This window comes from Arvicanthis niloticus, chromosome 3 (genome assembly GCF_011762505.2).
Source record: "Arvicanthis niloticus isolate mArvNil1 chromosome 3, mArvNil1.pat.X, whole genome shotgun sequence".
Taxonomy (NCBI): Eukaryota; Metazoa; Chordata; class Mammalia; order Rodentia; family Muridae; genus Arvicanthis; species Arvicanthis niloticus.
The window spans coordinates 86,966,316-86,987,911 of NC_047660.1; the positions used below are offsets into that span (position 1 = coordinate 86,966,316).

At 50.2% G+C, this 21,596-nt stretch overlaps 1 protein-coding gene across 9 annotated transcripts in view; it reads right to left on the bottom strand.

Moving 5' to 3' along the window:
- Nucleotides 1–21,596, bottom strand: part of Ldb3 (LIM domain binding 3) — a 60,439-nt gene that overhangs the window by 19,926 nt on the left and 18,917 nt on the right. For 3 of the 9 annotated variants that reach the window (XM_034497257.2, XM_034497256.2, XM_034497255.2), the window contains 4 exons: nt 19,499–19,668; nt 19,063–19,099; nt 7,244–7,429; nt 4,231–4,376 (listed from right to left, as the gene is read on the bottom strand). In XM_034497257.2, the coding sequence (XP_034353148.1) occupies nt 4,231–4,376; nt 7,244–7,429; nt 19,063–19,099; nt 19,499–19,668 (539 nt within the window). Of the gene's footprint in view, nt 1–4,230; nt 4,377–7,243; nt 7,430–13,424; nt 14,062–19,062; nt 19,100–19,498; nt 19,669–21,596 lie in introns of those variants that run through there. The other 6 variants (XM_034497260.2, XM_034497259.2, XM_034497258.2 and 3 more) reach the window with 3 other exon arrangements.

Here is a 21,596-nt window from a genome sequence, read left to right on the forward strand (position 1 = left end):
TAAGCTTCAAGGGATTCCACACCTTCTGGCTTGTGTAGGCACCTGCTCTCTAGTACACACACACACACACACACACACACACACACACACAAAGGGGGCATGGAAAGCTGGAAAGATGACTCTGGAGAGTTGGCTCAGTGGTTAAGAGCATTAACTGCTCTTCTGGAGAATTCAGGCTCAATTCCCAACACCCACATGGCAGTTCACAACTGTCTGTAACTCCAATTCCAGCTGATGACACCCTCATGTAAAGGCAAAACACCAATGTACGTACAATAAAATAGATTATTGGGGGGGGGGGGGAGGGGAAAGTAGGGTGTGGTGTTGCACACCTTTAATCCCAGCTCTTGAAAGGCAGAAGCAGGTGGATCTCTTGAGTTCAAGGCCAACCTGATCTACCAGAACAAGTTGAGAAACCTTGAGTCGAAAAAAAAAACCAAAAACCTCTGAAATTTTCATATGCTGAGCTAAATGAAAATGTATTTAAATCAATTTCACCCGCCTTCGTTTTACTTTCTAAAAATGTAAAAATGTCTGCCTCTCAGACGGTTGCCCTCTTTGAAACAGTGGCTGCCAAGAGCTGTTGGCTTTCATACTGTTGCACAGGAGTTTGTGTAATAGCATACAAGGAGGCAGAGTACTTGCGAGTCAACTTTACAGACAACTCGGAGAACTTAAGTGGCCGCTCGAGGTCAGCCAGCTTGCAAGCTTCCGGCCTGAAACGCACCCCAATCGGCTCCAGATCCCTCTAAACCACTCCGAATGCAGAAACAGGCTCCTGCACGCACCTTCTAAGTAAACCCCGCCCTCGCCCACCTTGCTGCCTCCCTCTCCAACCACTCCCTCCTGCTTAGGGCGGACATTCTCTTCCTTACGTGCGAGGCTTCCTTGAACCGCCTTCGTTTTTCCAAACCCCAACTCAAGGCCCCAGGGAGGAAGGCTGGAATCCAGGACCAGGTTCCTACCTGCTACCCGCAGGGGCTACATACAGAAGGAAGACTTTCTCTTTGGAGCCGTTCGCCCGGGCAGATCCCTGGGGAGGGGAAGGAGGAGGGGGAGGGGATGCCGGGAGCACGGTCCCTTCTCTCAGTTCCTGTCTGCTTCGCCCCTCTACGCTCCGAATGCCATAAGAGACTTGATATCCCCCATCTCCGAGCCTCGGGCTGTTGCTATTTCTACGTGACGGAATTAAGCCGGTTCAAATTAGAAGGTGATATTTCATCTCTAATTGGCACATTCAAAGGGCTCCTATCGCACTCGGCGGCCCCGGGACTGTGTAATTAAACAACAAGGTGATCTGAGTCACTCCGGCCCGGGCTAAGTCGTCAGAGAGCGCTCCGGTCGCCGCCCGGCCCGCAGGCCGACGTGGCTATCCCGGGGACCGCGGTGTCCTCCGCCCACTGGCCAAGTAAGCCCGGGCCCCAGGTGTTCTGGGTGAGCGGATGCCCAGCCCAGGCGCCAGAGATAAGATGCCGGCGCGAACGCCCTGCCTCCGCTCCCCGGAAGCTGCGGCCGGAGACTGGCCGCGAGCGAGCTGCTCCTGCTCGGAGGCGTCCAGGTCCCCGCAGTCCCGCAGAGGAGTGGGGCGCGGGCCCGTACTCCCGGCTGGCCTGGCAGGCTTCCAGCCGCCCCCGGAGCCCGTTGGCAACTCGGCCTCCCGGGAGAAGGAAGGGTGGGGGCAGGCCTCTCCTCTGCTCCAGGCAGGAATGAGTTAACGTCTGCACAGCCTGGGAACGGTGGTGAAACCTCGGCTCTTGCGGTCTCGCCCGCCCCGGCCTCTCTAGGAGAAGCCGCTGGAGAGCCCGGCCGCCCCCTGGCGGGCGTGCGGACCGCAGGACAAAGAAGGTGCCGGAAGGGCCTCTGCTGTGCAGCTCCAAGTCTTCACCTGCACCTGACACTACTCCGCTCCTGCAAACTTCTTCCCGTGTTTCCTGTCTGCACTGGAGCGATCGGTCTGTCTCCTTCATAGGAGATTTATACCGATCCCCTTCCAAAATGCCACTTCAGCCTGTGGAGCTCTGACTTCAGAACTTCCTTTCCTTGGCTCAGAAGTGCTAGAGATGGCATTAAACTACAAATATTTTTTTATCTGCAGAACATGAGGTTATAGAAATCCTGTCTTACTCAAATGAGAAAATTCAGGACTGAGAGATGAGGTAGTTTGCCTATTCCTTATGGCAGGCTGAGTGGCCCACACATATAAAATGTGTCCTATCCATACTTAGTTCTGCTGTCAGAGAGCTTTATAAAGGAGGGGACTGATTCTGTCGCCTCTGCCCTACTCAGTGTCCCCAAGTAAGGAAGGCCCCAAGAGAAAAAGCTTCTTAGGGTCTCACCAATGCCTTATCAGGATATACTTCGGAGGCTAGACTTCACACTCTTCTTAATCCCAAGACTACTTGGCCTGTTCATACTTGTAGGACACAAGCCCTCTCTCTTCCTTCTCCCTTAAAATAACCCATCTCTTTTCCCTAAACATGTCTGTAACTTATTCCCTTCTTCACTTTACCACGAATGGTGTGTGCATTGGAAAAGGGGTATGTGTGTTTGTGTGTGTGTGCACACACACGTGCACCCGTACGTGCATGGGGTGAGGTCATAGAATATTTGGGAAATGACACCTTTCATTCAATTTTGCTGTGGACTAAAAACTACTCTTTAAAAAGTCTATTAAAAACTGGGTGTGGTGGCACATGTCTACAATCCCAGTACTTGGGAGGTCCAGGCAGAAAGATCAACACTCAGCCTGGTCTACCTGAGCCAACAAACAAACACACAGAAAGTCTATTAAGATTTTATGTGTAAAGCGAAGCATAGCAGCACATGCTTTTAATTCCAGTATTGGGGAGGCAGAGCCTGATCTACATATGGAGTTCCCGGACAGCCAGGACCACATAGAGAGACCCCGTCTCAAAAGCAAAACAAATTATATAGAGAGAGACCATATCGCCTATAGTAATTTTGAGTGAAGGAAAACATTTGTATTATAACAGTAAATGAAAAATTGTTGTTTTCTATAAATTCAAGATGACAACATATATATATATATATATATATATATATATGGCATAATGTTTAATTGGAAAGTATATGCATATCTAAAATTCTATTTTATCAACCTATGGAACGGATACCAAGGGATCATTATAGGAATACTTAAGGCTCATTCCCTGTGTGTGCACAGCTGCCAGAGTACAGAATGTAAGCTCCTGGCTTTTCCCAGTTACTCTATGAAGTGTTCCTCTCCTTCCTCTGTGTGTGTGTGTGTGTGTGTGTGTGTGTGTGTGTGTGTGTGTATGTGTGTGTGTGTGTGTGATGTTAGGGATTGAACCCAGAGGCCTCACTCATGCTAGGTACACACTCTACCACCAAGTTAACACCTCTAGCCCATTTCTTTATTTTCTACACCTTTGTTGAATGTATCCTCATGACAAGTTCAAGTCGGGTGCATACAAAGGAGAAAATCTGCCATAGCCCTGTCCTCCTAAAGTTCAGGGTCAGGACCCAACAGGAAGAAAAACTATGAGTGGACTCAGGGCTTGAATGTCAAGGACCTTCCTTTAACCTGGAAAAATACCTGCTAGAGAGCCCTTAGATTCTCGGCACAATGGAAAGTGGGCTGCACCAGCCTGAGAACTACCTTGGGCTCTGAGAAAACTGCCTAGAGAATCAGGAAACATAAAGCTGCCTCTCATCCCTGTATGAGAACTTTAGGCACTGATGGGCAGGGGCCACAGAGACGGAACCTCAACCAGTAAGTAAGCTCTGCCTTGAGTACACTCTACTGCTATGTCGCATGTGCCCTAGTTATGCCTTGTCACCTGAAAAGGCCACATACTAGACTGGTTGAGCAGCTTGCTCAAAAGGACAAAGTGACACAGTAAGCTGGCCTAAAGCCTGGGGCATTTTTGTTATAGTTTCTTGTCCTACAGTTTGAGGCCAGATTCTTAGAGGAACAGCTTTTTTTTTTTCTCCCTGCACCCCCAGTCCTCTTTTCTCTCAACTTGGTCTGGAAATATCCAGCTATGACTATCTGTTTCCTAAGCTAGATAGCTCCATCCCTGCCTGGTACAGCCTACATGTCATCCAAGGTCAAATACAGGCTCCAGGACTCAATAGGATTCTGCCCTACAACCAGGGGAGGCAAGGCTAAGCCTCCTTTCACTCCTGGTGTCTTGGCCTGAAGCAGATGACCTTTTGAGCCCTCAACCCCCAACCCCCAGCTCTCACCTGGCTGATAGACAGAAGGCCGGATGCTGGCAGTGGTTACAACCCGAGGCTTGGGTGCAGGGGCAGCTGGACCCTCGCTGTAGCTGGTATGGGCAGAGGGTGCTGGAGAAGCGGCAGCTGCAGGACTGTAAGCAGAGGCCTGTGGCCTAGAACCAAGGCAGAAGAGTTACAACGAGAACAGTCTATCAGGTTCTGGTATCTAAAGCCATTCCAGGTTCGCTGTCTGATCTCTAGGCAGGACTATGACAGAAACACCCGTTGGATCGCTTCCAGAGTCTAGAGAGAAGCCAAAGAGTCTTAGAGAGGAGGAAGCGACTCCCTGTGGCTAGTGCTGCCACCTTGAGAAAGAAAGAGGGAAGAAGCTAGCCAGACAGAAGAACACATGGAGAGCCCTTCATCCACAGGCAGAATTGTAGCCGCAGGATTGTGGACCAAGGCAGAGGGAGCTAGAAATGGTCACAGCTACCTCCCTTTCTGGGATCCCTCTGGCTACTCAGACTGTTTCCATTGCTTCTTCCTAGTGGTTTAGCTGTCAAGACCCTAGAGCAAGCAGCAGCTTCCCACATGTGGCTCAGGGACAATGGTAGCAAAGAGAGGAACAAAACTGTCCCAGTTCTTTGCCCTCAAGAAATGCCACGCTTGGCCTCTCTCTCGGGTGAGTAGAAGGCTCCAGAGGCTTCCAGAGCCCAGCAGCTTCCTTCTTCTTGCCTGATGCAGTGTTTCTCAACCTCAGTTGCTTATTAAGCCCTTCTCTTCATTTTAAACTAATACCTTTCTCTTGCTACGTGTTGTGTACCCTAAAAGAGATCCTTGACCACACCCAGCAAATGGGTCATGGTGGGGTATTGGAGAAATGAACCCCTGGAAATACACCCCCAGCCGTTGGCATTGTGTGGTTTTTTTGTTTGTATGTTTGTTTGTTTTGTTTTGTTGTTTTTGTTTTCCCTACCTCTTCCCCGTGGGCACTCTGGACCTGCTGAGCCAAGTTACAGGATGAAGGACTGCCTTCTGGTCTGGGTCTCTGGAAGGGCTGGCTGTAGGATAATAACCTATCACTAGTAGTCTGAGTGGACCCAGGGGAGACTGGATACTGTCCCAGTCAGGGCTGTGTGTCCTTGCCTTACCTTCGAACCACATCTATAGTGAAGGCTTCCCCTGTCCTCTGTGGCTAGATCCCTGTGCTAAGGCCAGAGGAGCAAGCACACTGGTAGACAGGAAAGAAGACACTGCCAGCATCCTGGATTGGCATGGAGAAAGGCAGCAGAGCTGAAGATCTCTAGTGACAGGCCGAGGTGGACATCCAAGGAGGCCATGTGTGAGGAAGGGAGGAATCTGTGTTCAGAGTGCACCTCTGGCCCCTTCTATGGTAGCCCAGTGCCCTGAAGTCCTCCTCAGCAGTGGGTGTGCAGGCCTGAACTTGAAGGCCTGGAGCTTAGAGCTGGAGCTTGCCCTTCAGTGAGAGGTGGGGTTAGGGCTGGACCAGTCACAGGCTTCAGCACCTACACTTCTCTTTCCCTGTGTAAATTGGAAGGCTTCCCCCTTCTCCACATCTCTTTTCAGCAGAGTTCCTGCTCTAAGAAGGAAGCAAGGCCCTAATGAGAAGAGAGTCTGGCAGAGGAAGAGGGGAGGCAGTTTTCTCAATCCTGTCCTAGGACAATTCGAACAGGACCACTCTGGAGGCCAGGACCAGGCTCAACCCTCCAGTGACTGAGTTGGGCTGGAGCAAGGCTGGCTGGGCTTCGCACCACACCGGATGCTGGGAAACTGCCTCAGGCTGCACCATGACTCTATGCACCCTGACCCAAAGAGGCATGTTTTTCCTAAAGGCTGGGGAATCTGGGTCCTGGCTGGAAATAGCAACTAGACAGTTCCTGGAAGCCTGGAAAGACAGCAGGGCCAACACTACTGTAGTACCAGCTGGCCACTCTGGGATGACCCACCTACCTGCCAACACCTCTCCTTCCTCCTCTTCTCCTCCTCTTCTTCCTCTTTCTCCACTACCAATACCACCTCTTCTTCCTCTTCTTCCTCCTCCTCCCTGCATGCCCCCTTCCTTTGGCCTCTGTTTTGGTGGGTACCCAGGAAGGCAGGCTGAGACACAGGGATTCAGAGTACTTATTTTAACTGTTTTGTGTGCGCTAGGTGTTTTATGTACAACCTTTTCCAATAGTGACCTCAATATACATGTGCTTCTCTAAACATCTTAATGGTGAGGAAATGGAGGTTCAGAGGTGAGGTCACTCTCTCAACATTTCAAATAGGAAAGCTCTCAACTGAGGAGGGAGTTAAGTTCCACTATAACTAGGGGCCTCTGAAGTTAGAATGCTTCCACATCAAGAGAAGAAAGGGCTGGGTAGTGGTGGTACACACCTTTAGTCCCAGCACTCAGGAGGCAGAAGTGGGCAGACCTCTGGGAGTTTGAAGCCAGCCTGGATCTCTGGGAGTCTGAGGCCAGCCTGCTCTACAAAGTAAGTTCCAGGACAGCCAGGGCTACACACACAAAAAAAAAATCTGTCTCCAGGGATGGGGAAAGGTGGAGGTTGGAGGTGGGCTAAGCTATCTGACTTGAATAGCTCAATGCTCACACCTCCAAAGAGCCATCCTTGATTTCCTCCAGCTCATGGGCAATAACTCTCATGTTTCTTATCTGAGTTCTAGGAATAAAGACTGTGCACAGGGTACCTTTGTGATGGATGTATGTGTGATGTGTTATTTGTGTTCGTGTGTGTGTGTGTGTGTGTGTGTGTGTGTGTGTGACTTTTATCTATCACTAGAGATGTTACTCTGGGAGGGCAGAGCAACAAGAGCCTTTCATAAATCATAGTTGGTGCATCCCATACAATGTATCCCAGCTTCCCCTTCACACTCTGCACCAAGAAGCACCAGTCCTGGTTTCCTTAGAAAACATCAAAGACCTAGCTGTCCGGATCCAGCTGTCCACAAATCGACTCAGGGTGGGTCCTTTCTTGCCTCCTTTTCCCACTGTTAGGTCTGGCATCTGTGGGCCAGTTACCTCGGATTCTCCACGGGGCTTGAGGCAGGGCCTGCAGCAGAGGCGGCAGCAGCATGGGCGGCAGCAGCTGTGGCCAGGGTTGGCGAGGCAACAACGGGAGAGGCAGCAGTGGGCGGCTGGGCAGAAGCAGGCAGCAGCGGGGAAGTAGCCTGGCTGGTGCACACTGGAGCATGCTCAATAGGGGTGCTGATGAGGTAGGATCAAAAAAAGACAACAGGTCACGTGGGCCTCAGGTCTGATGGGGGATGGGAGGGGATGGGTGGAAAGGACCACCTGTTTGGCATACAGAGTTGGATTCAGTATGCGTGGAGGGCACACCCTCCAGGTGCTGGGAAAGAGCACCTCTCCAATCCCAGGAGTGCATGATCAGACCTAAAGAAGGGGAGGGGCCTGGCAACATAATCTTGGAGGGATGTTTACCTCTCAGTTTTCCTGACTCCCCGGAAGGTTTTCCTTTCTCAGCAAACTACAGTGCAGTGAAAAAGCATTATTTAGGTATCAACCAGATCCCTCTCCTATCTTGTTTGCCTTTGCCCTTTCCCTTACCGCTTGTGTATTCAGAGGGGGCATACATTTCCTCTGGGGAGGGATGCTTTAGCACCCCCCCCCCCAAAAGAAAAGATTTTAAAGTCCTAGGCTCTAGATCCATGAGAGCAAGAGAACGGAGATTTTAGCCCAAGACACTGACTGCAGATGGTTAGAAGCTACCCTAGAAAGCAGACCAAGACTAGCTAGACCAGAGAGGGGTAATGTGGTCGAGGACAGTTCAGGTATACAGAAACCAGTGCCCCCTTTCATGGCATACTCTGGGGATCGGCAGGATCTATGGGGAGTGGACAGGTAGAACCTACTGCACTCAAAGATTTTCGTGTCAACAGGTAGCCCAGGCGTGCTACACAGTCAAGCATGATTCAACCATGGTTCTAAGTTCCTGGAGATCTGAAGGGTCTTTCTACTGGAAACCGGGAAGCACAGCTCTGCCAGTGTGGGGCAGTGGGATCAGGTAGGCTGGACATACCCAGCGCCAACACATGCCAGTCCAGGTAGACCAGATGCCCACATGCCTCCACCTGAATGACTGTGTATTCTGTGAGCTGTCAGACTGTCCCCGGGACTTCTCTAAGACAGAGCAGTCAGTGTTTGGATCATCTTGGTTAGTTCTGCTTCCTAGGACTGGATCAGAGAATAAAAATTCAACCATAGGGCTGGAGGAATGTCTGTCAGTAAAGCGCTTGCGGCTTAAGCATGAGGACTTGGTTCAGATCCCCAGCATCCACATAAGAAGCATAAAAAGCCAGGTGTGGTGACCTAGAATTCTAGCTCTGGGAAAACAAAGATGAGAATCTCTGGGGTTTGTCAGCAATCCAATCTTCAGGTTCAGTGGAAGGCTCTGCCTCAAAAACTAAAGTAGACAGCAATGGAGGAGAGCACCTGATAATAACCTCCAGCTTCCAGACACAAGCACAGAAATGTGTGTGTGTGTATAAACGTGAGTATCCCTTCCCCAGCAAGCATTCATGACACCCCACTCTCCCACACAAACCACGAGAAGGCAGAAAAATATAATCTTTTCCTTTCCCTCCCTTCCTGTTTTCTTTCCCATCTCCTTTCCTCCCTTCCTCCCTCCCTACCCACCTCCCTCCCTCCCTCCCTCCCTCCCTCCCTCCCTCCCTCCCTCCCTTAAAAGGGTTGGCCTCTAACACCTGTCTTCAAGTAATTCTCCTGCTTCAGCTTCCCTGGACCACAGGAAGGTTCCCCCATACCCACATCGCTCTTATATCTGATTGCCGTTTCTACTTGCAATGCTCGTGAGAGATCAAATGAAACTCCTGCCCGCATAGTGTAGTAGCTCCTGCAGCCCATGCTGTTCATTCACTGACTTCATGTTCCCACCATTATGCCCTTAATGTCTCACAACAGCCCTTTACTGGGGCATCATCAACCCTATTTAATAACTAAGGAAACGGAAACAAAATTCATCTACTCAAGGTTCTGGAAGTTACCCATCTGAACAACATGACTGAGGGGCATTTTGATTTGAAGCCCTAACCAGTATTTCACAGAAGAAGAAAGAAACGTCTTCTTGTGGTCAACCAAGTAGAATCTCTCTCTGGTCAAAGGCAGACTCTTACTGGACGTAAGTAACATCTCAACATGTCCCTCTTCCAAAGGCTCCACCGTGCCCGTGTTAGCCCATGTTTTTCTTTCATCCTTCAACCTCCCTGGATGATTAGTCTTATGGGTCTCAACTGGAGATGAGGAACCTGAGGTTGGGAGACATTGCCTCTCTGGTGAAATGCCACATAGCTAGGTAGACTGGTGGTACACACCAGGAACCACATCATTTGAGAGGCTTTATGAGTTTGGGGCTAGCCTGGGTTAGACATACAGTGAGTTCTAGGACAACCTGGGCTAAAATGTGAGATCCTGTCTCAAAACAAACCAAACAGAAAACATCACAGAGCAGTTTCTGGTTGAGTTAAGTTTGGAGTGAGATTGAATCTAACATCTAGCAAGTTCCCCGATCTGGGGACCACACATGGAGTAGCAAGTTGTTAGATACCCCTGTCTGTCCCAGGTAGGAATGCAAGGAAGCTGCAAGCTGCTTACCAAAGCATCTCCTAATTGGTCTCCACCCAGTAAGAAAGGGAAAGGGTACAAAGCTGAACGAAAAGATTAGAGCCAGAGAGGAAACAGTTGTGTGATGTCTATCCCATAGGGAACAGCACATTTGGATGGGTAAGAATGTTAGCCATGTCCGCCTGGGCCTTTCTTGGGCTAGCTGTCAGAGAGGAAGCCATGGGCAGCCTAGTTTGCAGGCTTTCAGCAGTTCTGTTCTTGACACATCTATGAAACCACTTGCCTATCCTCTATGAAACACCTTGTTTTTGGAAACCGTGCTGATTATGTGACTATCCCAGAGAACCTGTGAACCTTGAACCCTGCTAAAGGCCTCTTCACAGCCCAAGTACTGGAAGGTTCAGGATGACATAGAACCTTGTGGCCCTCCCTGGTCCCACCCCACGTTTCCAGTGGACTGCTAGAAACTGAAGACCCTGCACAGGATAAGAGTGATGAAAATGTCCAGTCTGGGTAAAGACAACATTGGCTTCGTCTGTCCCCTTTGTCCATGGTGCTACCTGACCAGCCTATCTGCAGACTTCCCTAGCAAGAGTTCCAAATGAACTCTGGATTTCAGACAATGCATTTGGAGCTGGCTGTAGGTCCCAGAAAGGTTCACCATTGGCCACAGGGCAGGGACAAAGGTCACTATAAGGGACACATGGGCATGCACACGTGCTGGCTACTCTGAGTTCTCTTTGAGTGCTTCCTTTCTAAGATCAATGTCTGCAGACACCAAGAAATCACCAGGCTCTAGAGAGGGGGAGAAGAGACATCAAAATACATCCAGAAGAATCTTGGGGTCTTGTTCCAGTTCAGATGAAGATCCACGGGTCTCCAGAAATTCCAAAAAGCAGGTGCCAGCAAGCAAGAATTGTGGAGAATTTACACTGTCTTGACTTTAGCCCTAAAGAAAGTGCCCGTGAGATCACCCCAGCCAGGACTACAACCTACATACAATTCCACAATTGCTTCCTGCATTTGTCATAGATTCAGATTCCTGTTTTCTTTTCTTCTTCTTCTTCTTCTTCTTCTTCTTCTTCTTCTTCTTCTTCTTCTTCTTCTTCTTCTTCTTCTTCTTCTTCTTCTTTGTGTGTGTGTGTGTGTGTGTGTGTGTGTGTGTGTGTGTGTGTGTTGGGGATAGAACCCAGTGCCTTACATACATGCTAAGCATGTACTCTACTCCCAAACCCATAATTCAGTTTAAATACCTAGTTAAAAATAAACCCCATGCAAACTAGAGTCAATGCTTGTGGCTGCCTAAGGGAGAGCATCGCCCTGTCTAGTTGTGGTCCCTCTTGCTGCTCATGTTTTCCTCTGTCTGGGAGGTATCAAGGTGGACCTGTGGCCTCACTCTGTGTGGTCGCCCTTGGCGGTGAGGATTGGAGTTTTGTTGACGTGGTGGTTGGCGACTGTGGTATGTCTGGAATAGCGGAGGTGTCAAGCCTTGGGATTTGTGGTCCCTGGAGTAGGGTTGGAACTGTCGATGACAGTGATGCTACGATTGTTCCGGGTGCCAGGAAAGGGAATTTGCCATGGCTGAGATGTCAGTGCTGCTTGTGTTGGCTGACCCAGTGAAGTGTGTTGATGTCTGTTGATTGGATGATGAGAGAATCCCACTCAGGTATTGGTCAAAAAATTGCTTATGCTGCCATCCTCCTGGTCCACGTTCTGCCTTTCATCTTGCTGGCTATGGCTCAGGGAGTTCAGCTATGTCACTTTGTTACAAGGACAGGACCCCCATTTCCCCCTGGTCTTTGTAAGTGTCGCCTGTCAGCTGCAGTGGGTAGTGGGAACAGTTCTCTGCAACCTTTACCCACTCTACTTTACCCTCAAAATATATTCAAAATCTCATAGCCTCGAACTCAGTATCCAGATCACTGCGATCCGTGCTCTGCAATCCATGCATCCTGGTCAAAATGATCATACCGTCATCTGCAATCTCTTTCCTCTCCTCAGCATCCCTGTGCCCTCGAATTAGACAGCTGCCCAGCCTCCCCTCTCTACGCATACCACATCCCTCCTTCGGGATCAAGAAGACTAGCCTCTACTTCCAGGAAGCCTTATCTCATCCACCAATCAGAGGGACACCTGCCTCTGGAGTCCACGTTATCAACCTTGCATTATGGCTACAGATACATCATCCCTTTCTGAGTCTGTTAGCATTCATGGTAGCCAGGAAGGAGCCTCCCTCACAGACATAGGATGCTAAGTGAGAAGAACTCTCCTATTTATTTACCCCTAAGGCTTTATGTTGGACCTTGGCATGGAGCCATACAAGGTGCTGCTCACAGTGGCCTGGGGGAAGTGAGAGGCACTGGGGTGCTAGAAAGCAAGTAAGAACATTTCAGAGCTTTAACTAGTAGGCTCCAAGAGGGCACTAACAGGCGAAGCATCTTGGTGACAAAATGCTTTGAGTCCATCAGCTTGAGTGATTATCTCAGGTCCTTTCCCACCCACTGCCTGGGACCTATACTACTTCTCTGTGCCTGGCCACCTCCTACCCTATGCCCTACCCTTGGGCCTTGTAAGTCATCAGTCCAAATATGGGTGAGTTCCAGCTCGCCTAAGTGAAGGAAGATGTCCTCCCCACAGTCAGGAGGATGATTGTTTGGACCTGCCCTGGCCCTGGCATCAGGCTGTTAGAAGAAGAAAGAGGTAGGAGGCTAAAAAGGAACAGGCTGGTAGAGAGACTGAGGAGAGCATCTCAGCACTGGATAGAAGTGAGCAACTTCCCTGGCTGGCCATTCCAGGTGAGTTTGCCAAAGAGAAAGAGTGTTTTCAAACAGCAGGCATGGGAACGGGGTTCCAGCCATTCAGCCACAGAGAAGGCAGGGCATCTTGAGGGCTGGTCTCTCCTTCATTTTCCAAATGCTATTATCCTTATGTTCCCAGCCTATGACTTCATGCAGGCTGCTTGCTGGGCAGTGGGTAGAGTGCTGGCTTTGAAACCGCTAGCCTGTTGGTGGGTGCTAGAGTTTTTCAAGCCGAGGATGTTCTGATTAGCTTGGCTAAATGCTCCAGAGTAGCACAAGGCCACAGACCCAGCTGGAGGCCTTTCTCTACATTCCTGTCACCCAGACTCTGCTAGGTCTTCCTTCCATCTTCCTGTCAGGAGCCCCCACTTCCATCTTCTGGCTTCCCTGTAAAGTGTCTCATTGTCTAGGCATGCCCACTGAAGTACCTCTCAGACCACCCAGACAATGCTGAACGTAAGGATTGCCTGGGTGAAAGGCTTTCCTGTTGGTGAGGGAAGATGGTGCTACCTGTCAGTCAGAGCTTCGTGTGGAAGAAGAAGCTACAGTCCTGGGGTAGCCCCCATCCTCACTGCCCTGTGAGAGGCAAAGGCTGCCTATAGAACCCCAGTGTGGGTCCCTCACCCTGGGATCCTTAGCGTGGGTGTAGGAAAGCAGCAATGAGCCGAGCTGCACTGGGGCTCACATGCTGGGCAGTATCCCTGCATCTCCATTGGCCATACCTGTCCTCTCTGTCCTAGACACTGTCCCTGAAGGCCCTCCCAAGGTGGGGTGCAGGGCACGCATACAGGCACAGCAGATCAGGGCTTGGTTTGTTCATTTCAAATCCTCTTTATTTCAAAACAAGCATGCTTGTATGTACATGAGAAAGAACTATGAAGCCAGCACACAAGTATAGAGAAGAGGGTTCCCACCTAGGAGCCTGATCTGCACGTAATGTGTTCCAAGTGAATATGAGTCCAGATGCCCAAAGGGGTGGGCAAATGAGCAGCGGCCACTATGTTTTCATTGTTTGGCAGTGTTAGGCCACCAAACACAATTATGTCCTCTCTGGACTACAGCTAAATGTTTGCACGAGGGTTGTACAGAGGCTCCGCTTGTGGGAACTGGGACAGTCACACTGGGTTGGGGGTTGGAGAGGTAGGAGGTACTGAGTGCGTGGTACTGGGCCTCAGCTGTCAACTCTGGGGCGGGCAGAAAGCAGAAGTGCTACCGTTGGCTACCAGAGGTGCCCCCAGCACAGTGTTCCTTGTCAAGCATCACCATGGGGTTCACATGCCAGATCTGTGTGGGAGAGGGGCGGGGTCCAGCCTGCCAGGGGCCAGGGGGGTCCAAGCAGCCTTTTAGCTCTTAACATTAAGGATTTGGGCTGAAAGGCCATGGTGCCAGTTGCGCAATTTGGCAAAACGTGGGCTGTTACGTTCCGTTTCAAACCTTTCCCTGTGGCACAGAGACAGAGACAGAAAGAGAGAGAGAGAGATAGAAACAGAGACAGAGAAAAAAGAGAAAGGGAGAGGGAGAAAGAGAGGGGTTAGGGAACATGTCCACTATTTCCCTGCCTGAAGCTGGGACAGAGGCATATAGGGAACTGGTTTGGGGATGTGTTGCCATCCTTGGGGTACTTTCTAGAGGGCAGGCTTGGGCTGGATGGGGCAAGACTAGAGTTCTGGTACAAAATGGAGGGACCGAAGTCCCTGCCTTGCTGGAGGGAAAGTTACAGAGTAGGGGCCTGGTTAGAGGGCCAATGGGCAGAGTGGGCAAAGGGAGGCAGGATCCCTGACCAACTGGGGCTAGGGCTGGGCAGAGCTGCTTTGGCGGCGGGCTCTTGAGACTGAGGCAGGCAGGCAGGCCCAGAATAAACTGTCCTCTAGCTGGGCACTAAGAAGAAGGAACACTTAACTTCAGTGATGAGGGCTGGTGGGTAGACCTGTCGCGTCCCTGTACTGACTGGCGTTCCTCACCTTCATCACTTCCAGAGAGAAGCCTTCACATGCTACCAAGGGCTCCTGCAAGCCCAGGCCTGAGCACAGTCTAGGCCTACCCCAGTTCACAAGCACATACACATACTCACTGCCACAGAAACAAGAGTAGGACCTGCTACTTTCTGCCAGTGGGGCCTCTGGGAGGCTCAACCACAGCTGCCCAGGTGAAAGCACAGTGACGGCACCCCATGGTAAGAATGTAGAAAGGGAATGGGGGCGGGCAAGGAAAAGCCAGCCAATGATGCTGGGATCCAAGCCCTCATGGCAGAAGGGCCTCTAGCTCCTCATTGCAGAGATGCAAACTGGTGGCAGGCACCACATTTAATCATAAGTACAGTACACTCAACCTGAACAGACACACAGTTAAAAAGTAGTAATGTTGGTGTTGCAGTCCAGAGGTAGCCCTGTAAAGAGTTAACTAATTCGAAAGCTAAACAAAAATCAAAAATCTAACTACTACATCCTCGTCACGAGATGCTACTCAATAGTAAAAAGGAACAAATGAGCTACAGACTGGAGAACCTTGATCCAGATGGTCTTGGAATATTTGTACATATATAATGAGATCTCTTGGGGACCTGGTACAAAATTCATTCACATCGCATATACACTTTATACAGACAACTTGAAGATAATGTTTAGTGAGGCCTATGTTTTGTTCTTGCCATTACTGCAGTCCTGGAGACTGAACACATCTGAGGCTACCCCACATGCCTCCAAGCAGACCTCACGCATGTAGGCAAGCCTCTGCCATGGCTATATCCCAGCCTAGCATCTGTGTCTTTTGTTTCTGTTAATCTTTTGAGAGGTCTTGATATTCGACAGTCCTGGAACTCACTCTGTAGACCAAGCTGGCCTCAACTCACAGAGATCTGTCTGCCTCTGCCTCCAGAGTGCTGGGACTTAAGGCGTGCACCACCACACCTGGCCCAGTATCTGTGTTTTGACATGAGGTCAAAGGTAAGATCTTCCACCTTCAGTGTTATCATGATGCCCAGAAAAGTTTTGGGTTTGGGTACTTTGTATTTTAGAACCAGAATGTCCATGTGTAAATTTGTACTGGTTCATTCAACAACTTGGATAAAGTCCAAGGGAATTTTGCTAATGGAAAAAACAACCCTAAAATGGTCATATACTATATGATTCCAATGCTAGTCAACAGAAAGTGTGTGTGTGTGTGTGTGTGTGTGTGTGTGTGTGTGTGTGTGTGTGTGTCTGTATGGGGGCATGTGGAGTAGCCTTAGTTGTATAACAGTTTGTATGTTAGGTCAAAGCGATGCCATCATTATCACTGTGACATTATGCTATGATGTCTTAAGGCTTTGCTGCTGGAAATGGAAGTGGGACAGAACACAAACAATCTCTCTGTCATTTCCTTTGTTTGTTTGTTTTTTTCAAGACAAGGTTTTTTTGTGTAGCCCTGGCTGTCCTGGAACTCACTCTGTAGACCAGGCTAGCCTCAAATCTCACAGAGATTCGCCTGCTTCTGTCTCCTGAGTGCTGAGATTAAAAGCGTGTGCCACCACTGCCCAACATCTCCTCTCATTTCTTACAACTGCAAGTAAATTGGCAATTACTTCAAAATGAAAAGTCCAATTTAAAAAGGAGTCACCAGCATGCACGAACCAGGACAACTGACTTTAGACAAAGCTGGTCTTACAGTTACACATAGTCATAATCACCAAGTCCTGGTCCTTACATCCCCACATCCCCATGTTCACAGAGGTCCACTTTCCCATCTGCATGATCTGGCATATTCTTGCTCTGCTTCATGAGTCCAGCACATTGGAACTCTAAAAGATTGTTGCCCAGATTTGGGGGTCTGCTAATTGCTGACATAGCTGTAAGACACTGGTCCTAGACCACCTTTCCACTATACCAAGAGGCTCAGAGATGTCTACATGCACAGTCCAAAGCCACACAGAAATTCATCAGTGAAACCGCTATCTGAGTTCTGGGCCTTTCCTGTGCCTCTCTGAAGTCAGGGTGAATGGATGAAAGCAGAACAAGCAGAGATCCTGTGGCATGGCCCACGCAGCCCTACAAACACTCACAACATTCTCATAGGGACAGGGCCACTTGCCACTGAATTTCTAGTTCTAGCAAAGCCCACCTAGGCTCAAGGACAGTTTGTCATCAGTGCTCAGTGACAAAGTGAAGGACAATTCTAGAACCTCTATGAATCTAGTGAACATACTCTGTTTGGTACTGTTGGGAAATTCCTTGCTAGCCAAAGACAAGGAAGGAAGAGGGATGAGCATGGGGGGAGAGAAAGAGGAGTGAAAAGAGAGAGGAAGGAGGCCTGCTGGCTCTGCTTAGACTGTGGTGCTTGGGAGTCCCAGCTTCCAGCTGTGGCTTTCAGACTTGCCAGCGTGCCAGAATACTAGGGGCCAATGTGGGAGGAGGGACGAGCAGGGTGGTAGCTGTCATCAGCCCACAGGATGGATCAGCAGGCCCTGGGAGTCAGCTTCTAACTCTGGAGTCAGGGTGTGGCTCTGACCACTGAGACGCAGGTCCCCTGAGCAGTCTGAAGGCAGCACGCAACGGACAAACATGCTTTCTTCTGCTCACATGGCCACTTCAGTGAATGAGTCTTTGGCCTGAGTAGCTGCAGACTTTACTTGTTCCAAGTGTAATGGAACTAGGGCATGGACAGCCTCTGTCCCAGAACCCCAGGCTACTAAGATTTGGAGACATGGAAGGCTCTGTCCAGGGGGACAACCCTCAACAAATTAAAGTCAGAAAAAGAGGCAGAGTCAGTAGTCCTGCACCCTCTGGTCCTGTGGGGAGGTCTGCTGGAGTCTCAGAGTCCCACTGAAGGACCTGAATCTCGGAAGGAATGGCCTGGGACTGAGGAAGGAAGCTGGCTGAAGCCTTTCCTTGGGAACACTTGCCAGATTTTCTCCTGAGAAAACTCTATAGCAGGCCTGATAGTGTTCCAGGGGAAACAGGGAACAGGTTAGCTCTCCTACTGGGACTCTCCCCTTCTAAGCATAAACAGCTGGCGACGCGGCATAAGCCTAGCATGACTGCTGTGTGTTTGAACAGGAAAAGAGCATAACGTGGGCAGAGGAGGCAGAGGCCATGAAGGAAGGATGGTGTGTCTTATGGAGGAAAGAAAATGGTCTCCAGTTGATTTCCTGATGAAAAGAACCTGGGGTGTAAGCTGTTTACTGTGTTGGGGAGGCAGCATTAAGACCCCTAAGTTGACTCTTTGGGAAAAGTCTGCATTGCTTCCTGGGACATCTATGTGGGTGGTTTCAGTGAAGAGGGTGGGAAAAACACAGAAATAGCATGTAAGGTCAGCAGAGCACGGGGGGGGGGGGGGGGCTGGAGAACTGAGAACTCAGCCACACAGAACAGCTGGCTCGCCACATCTGCGCCAAATGCGGCAGGAGCATTCTGGTGCCCTGTTTGAGATGTGCTCCAGGAGCTCAGAGGTTAAGCACATTTTCAGGACTACATGCCACCCTTAGCAGGCCGGGGAGGAGCACACTCCCAGCCAAAAAGTAGGAGCAGCTCGGGTTGGCAAAAATACAAGTTCAACAATCAAATGCACATGGAGTCCCAGCTGGCTTGAGAACTCTACTCTTCTCGAGTTCTGTGGCCACCATGTGTAGTTAGCAAGTACAGAAAGCTTGGCTCAGGGGAGAACATGCCTTTGAGTCCCAGATCCTCCCAGAGAGACCACCACAGGACTTGATGGCCCCAGACAGACTGTCCAGGAAGAACATGCAGATGACATACTACCGAAAGTAGACAGATAATCACACAGGCCCCATGCCTCACCATGGAAGACCCTCACAGGTTCCAGTGGGTTTCAAAACAGCCATGCCCCACTCGTGCCCATGGCTATAGCTCCTAAGAGGGCACAGGCAGTAGGCAAGTGGTGGTGACCCAGACTTGCCACTGACCAGGAGACTATGCCCTGAGATACCTAGCCCTATACAACCCCTCCTTGTGCCAAAAGCTCATACTTTCTTGCAGCCACTGTTATATTTCGAGTAATTTATAGAACTGGTACTTCGGTGTATGTATGGGCAGGAGAGTCTAGAGGTCAGGTATTCGTGCCTAGCGTGGCCCTCTGTGCGCCTGCTCACAGTACCAAGCCTTCAGACTGACCAGGGAAAAGCTCAAAGTTTGCAGTGTGCAGGCGAGGCATGGGCCCGCTGCCCTCACAGGGAAAGATGTCTTTATTCTCCAAAGCCCAGCGAAGGCCAAAGCAGCCCTGCCCCTGCCCAGAAAGGGAGCCAGGAAAGCCTAGATTCCTTACTCCTGTGTCTACCTCAGTGACCAGGGAAAGCCACCCAAGCCTGAATCTGCGGGAGCCCTTTAAGGGCTGAGCTTTTCAAATACATGATCATGAAAGGTTCTTTCCATGAGTCATGTGGCCTGGGGGCTACCTGGGGAGGGATGAGGTTAGAACGCAAGGCCATGGAACCCAAGACTAGGCACCTACCTTGACCTTCGCAGAGCTTCTTCATCAGGGTCTTGCACTGCGGGAGAAAGAAGTTGGTCAGAACTCACAGTGAACATAGGAAGAAAAGCCACTAGAGCTTTGTGGACACTAAGTCCCTAAGAATCAGCCAGGCCCTGAACTTCTCCTGTGCCATCTTGTCAGTGGTGGCAATGAGTGTGTATGTGCCAGGCCATCGCCTTGCTGGAAGCTATATGACAAGCCTATGACAAGTTCTTGTTTAGGGTTTGGGGTTAGAAGGGAAGACCCTCTTAGGGACCCAGAAGCTCTCTAGCAGCGGCCAGCTCTATCTGTGTCAGCTCATCTTCAAGGGCAGGCGACTTGACTCCTCAGCTTCCATAGGCTTTAAGACTATGCAGGAGCCATGACTTCTCTGCATTGCCCTCTCCTAACCACACTTAAAAACACGTTCACTCACTGTATTCTGTCCCAGTCATCTGAGCCAGGATGCGGAAGGAACGAGACTGCAGGTTGGAGGACCGGCGGGCCCACTCATCAGCCTCATCTTCCGGCTTGCTTTGGGTTTTGATCACAGCCTGGTACACGGGAGAGGCGCTGTCCACCGCCAAGTCTTTCACAGGGAGGCTCCTGTAGGTCGGGAAGGGGTGTGAGCAGAGGACATTCTTGAACTCAGTCCCCCCCACCCCCACTCTGTTCTCCCACTGAGTCCCTTCCCCCACATCTGTGCCCCCTGTTTTCATCACTACTATCACAAGAGCTGAAAAGCCTGGGGTTCGGTGCTCAGAGGCTCAGAGGTCAGGGAAGGCCCAGTGGGAAAGAGGCTCCTCTTGCCCATGAGGTTTCTATCCTTCCTGTTGGCCCCTCTCCAGTTCTAATCCTGGATCTGAACAAGTTCCCACCCCATAGGTTGGAGACCCTATAGGAAAGGAGGAGGTAGGTCTCCTTGAAGAGATTTTGGCTTCCCTGAGCCACCTCTGTGAGGAGCAGGGTGAGAACAGTCTGCCTGAGGGACCCAGAGGCTAGCTCAGGAATCATCCAGTGGCCTCCCCACACCCACAGATCCAGACAGGGAGCTGCCAATGGCTTGTGGCTGGAAGATGCCTGGGGCTTCTGGCTCAGCTGCAGGAGATCAGCCTGGCTAGAAAGTACTATGACAAACAAAGCAGGAAATTTTGCTGAGTCCTGGCAAGATCTGCAGGGGGGTATAGTTGGGGACAGAGGAGGAACTTGGGAATGAGGTTACAGGCATGGTCTGTGCCCCAAAGCAGCATAGTCTTTTGAGGGGAATCTGCTGATATCCCCTTAAGCTCCTAGGGTCTGACTTGCATAGTAGGTGCTCAAAAGTCTTAGTGGGGATAATTTTTTTTTTCTCCAACTTCAGATTGAAGCCAGCAGGGATCTGAGAGCTCCTCAGGTGCTGGAATTTCTACCTGACTCAAGTTTTATGGGTCAGACTGTGAATCTGAGTTGCCCAGAAAACCCTCTCAGATGTCAGGGGGTGCTCGGGACAAGCCTATGACAGTAAACCTGCCTGCTAACCTTTTCCTCTCTGAAATGTTGAAACTGAGGTCCAGAGAGGCCATCTGAGTAGCCCCAGGCTATAGTTGACAGGAACACAATTGAATGACAACTTAGGTGGCCCAGCTCCCAGCCCAATGTTCTTTTTTCCTTTTGTTATTAGTTTTTATTCCACTATTTTTTATTATTATTATTATTATTATTATTATTATTATTATTATTATTATTCGGAGTCTTGCTATGTAGCCTTTCTTGCCCCAGTCTCCTGAGTACTGAGATTATATGCTTCCATACCTGGTTTGCCCAGTGTCCTTTCTGCCAAGTGTTTTATAGTCAGGAAGCTCAAAGGCCACACCTGCCTACCAGGGACTACCTGGCTCAGATGCTCTGACCACACGGAGACACAGCCCAGCTGAGGCAAGCCCTATCTTGCACCCTCCTGCCTGGCTTCATCTGCCCTGTCCTTTGTGGGGACTGGCTAGCCAGGACAGAATCATCCTAGTACACAAGTCAAGGAGCTGGATAGAATTGGTCTAGTCTCCCAGGTTTGGTTCCTTAGGCCTGGTTCACGTTAAGCTATGACAGCAGAGATGGAGAAGGGGTGGAGGCCATGCCCCTGCCTCCACTTTCCTGAAGTCTTTAGCCTTGAGAGCTAGGTATTTTAAGATTATGATTGAGATCGGTTATGGGTCGTGCAGATTCCTCTGGGGTCCATCCAGAGAGAAGCTCACAGCTGGGAGAGAAACAAAGGAAAGCCTGGGTTTCTTCCCACAGAAAGGTGTTTCCCTTATAGGAAGGATTCTAAGGATTCCTAAGGTCTTTGGGCACAACCAGATCTCACTGTTTTATTTGGGGGGGGGGGGGACTGACTTCCTAGACACCACAACATTCTAGCACTGAATGAATAGCCCAGTGTACATTGTGACCTCGTGTGTGCCAAGTCCCAGTGAAGCTAGGAAAGACTGGGAAAACCTCACCAAAGCGCGGCAAGGAAAAGGCAGGAATGAAGCCTCAGCCTGGGGTGGGCGCACTCTGAG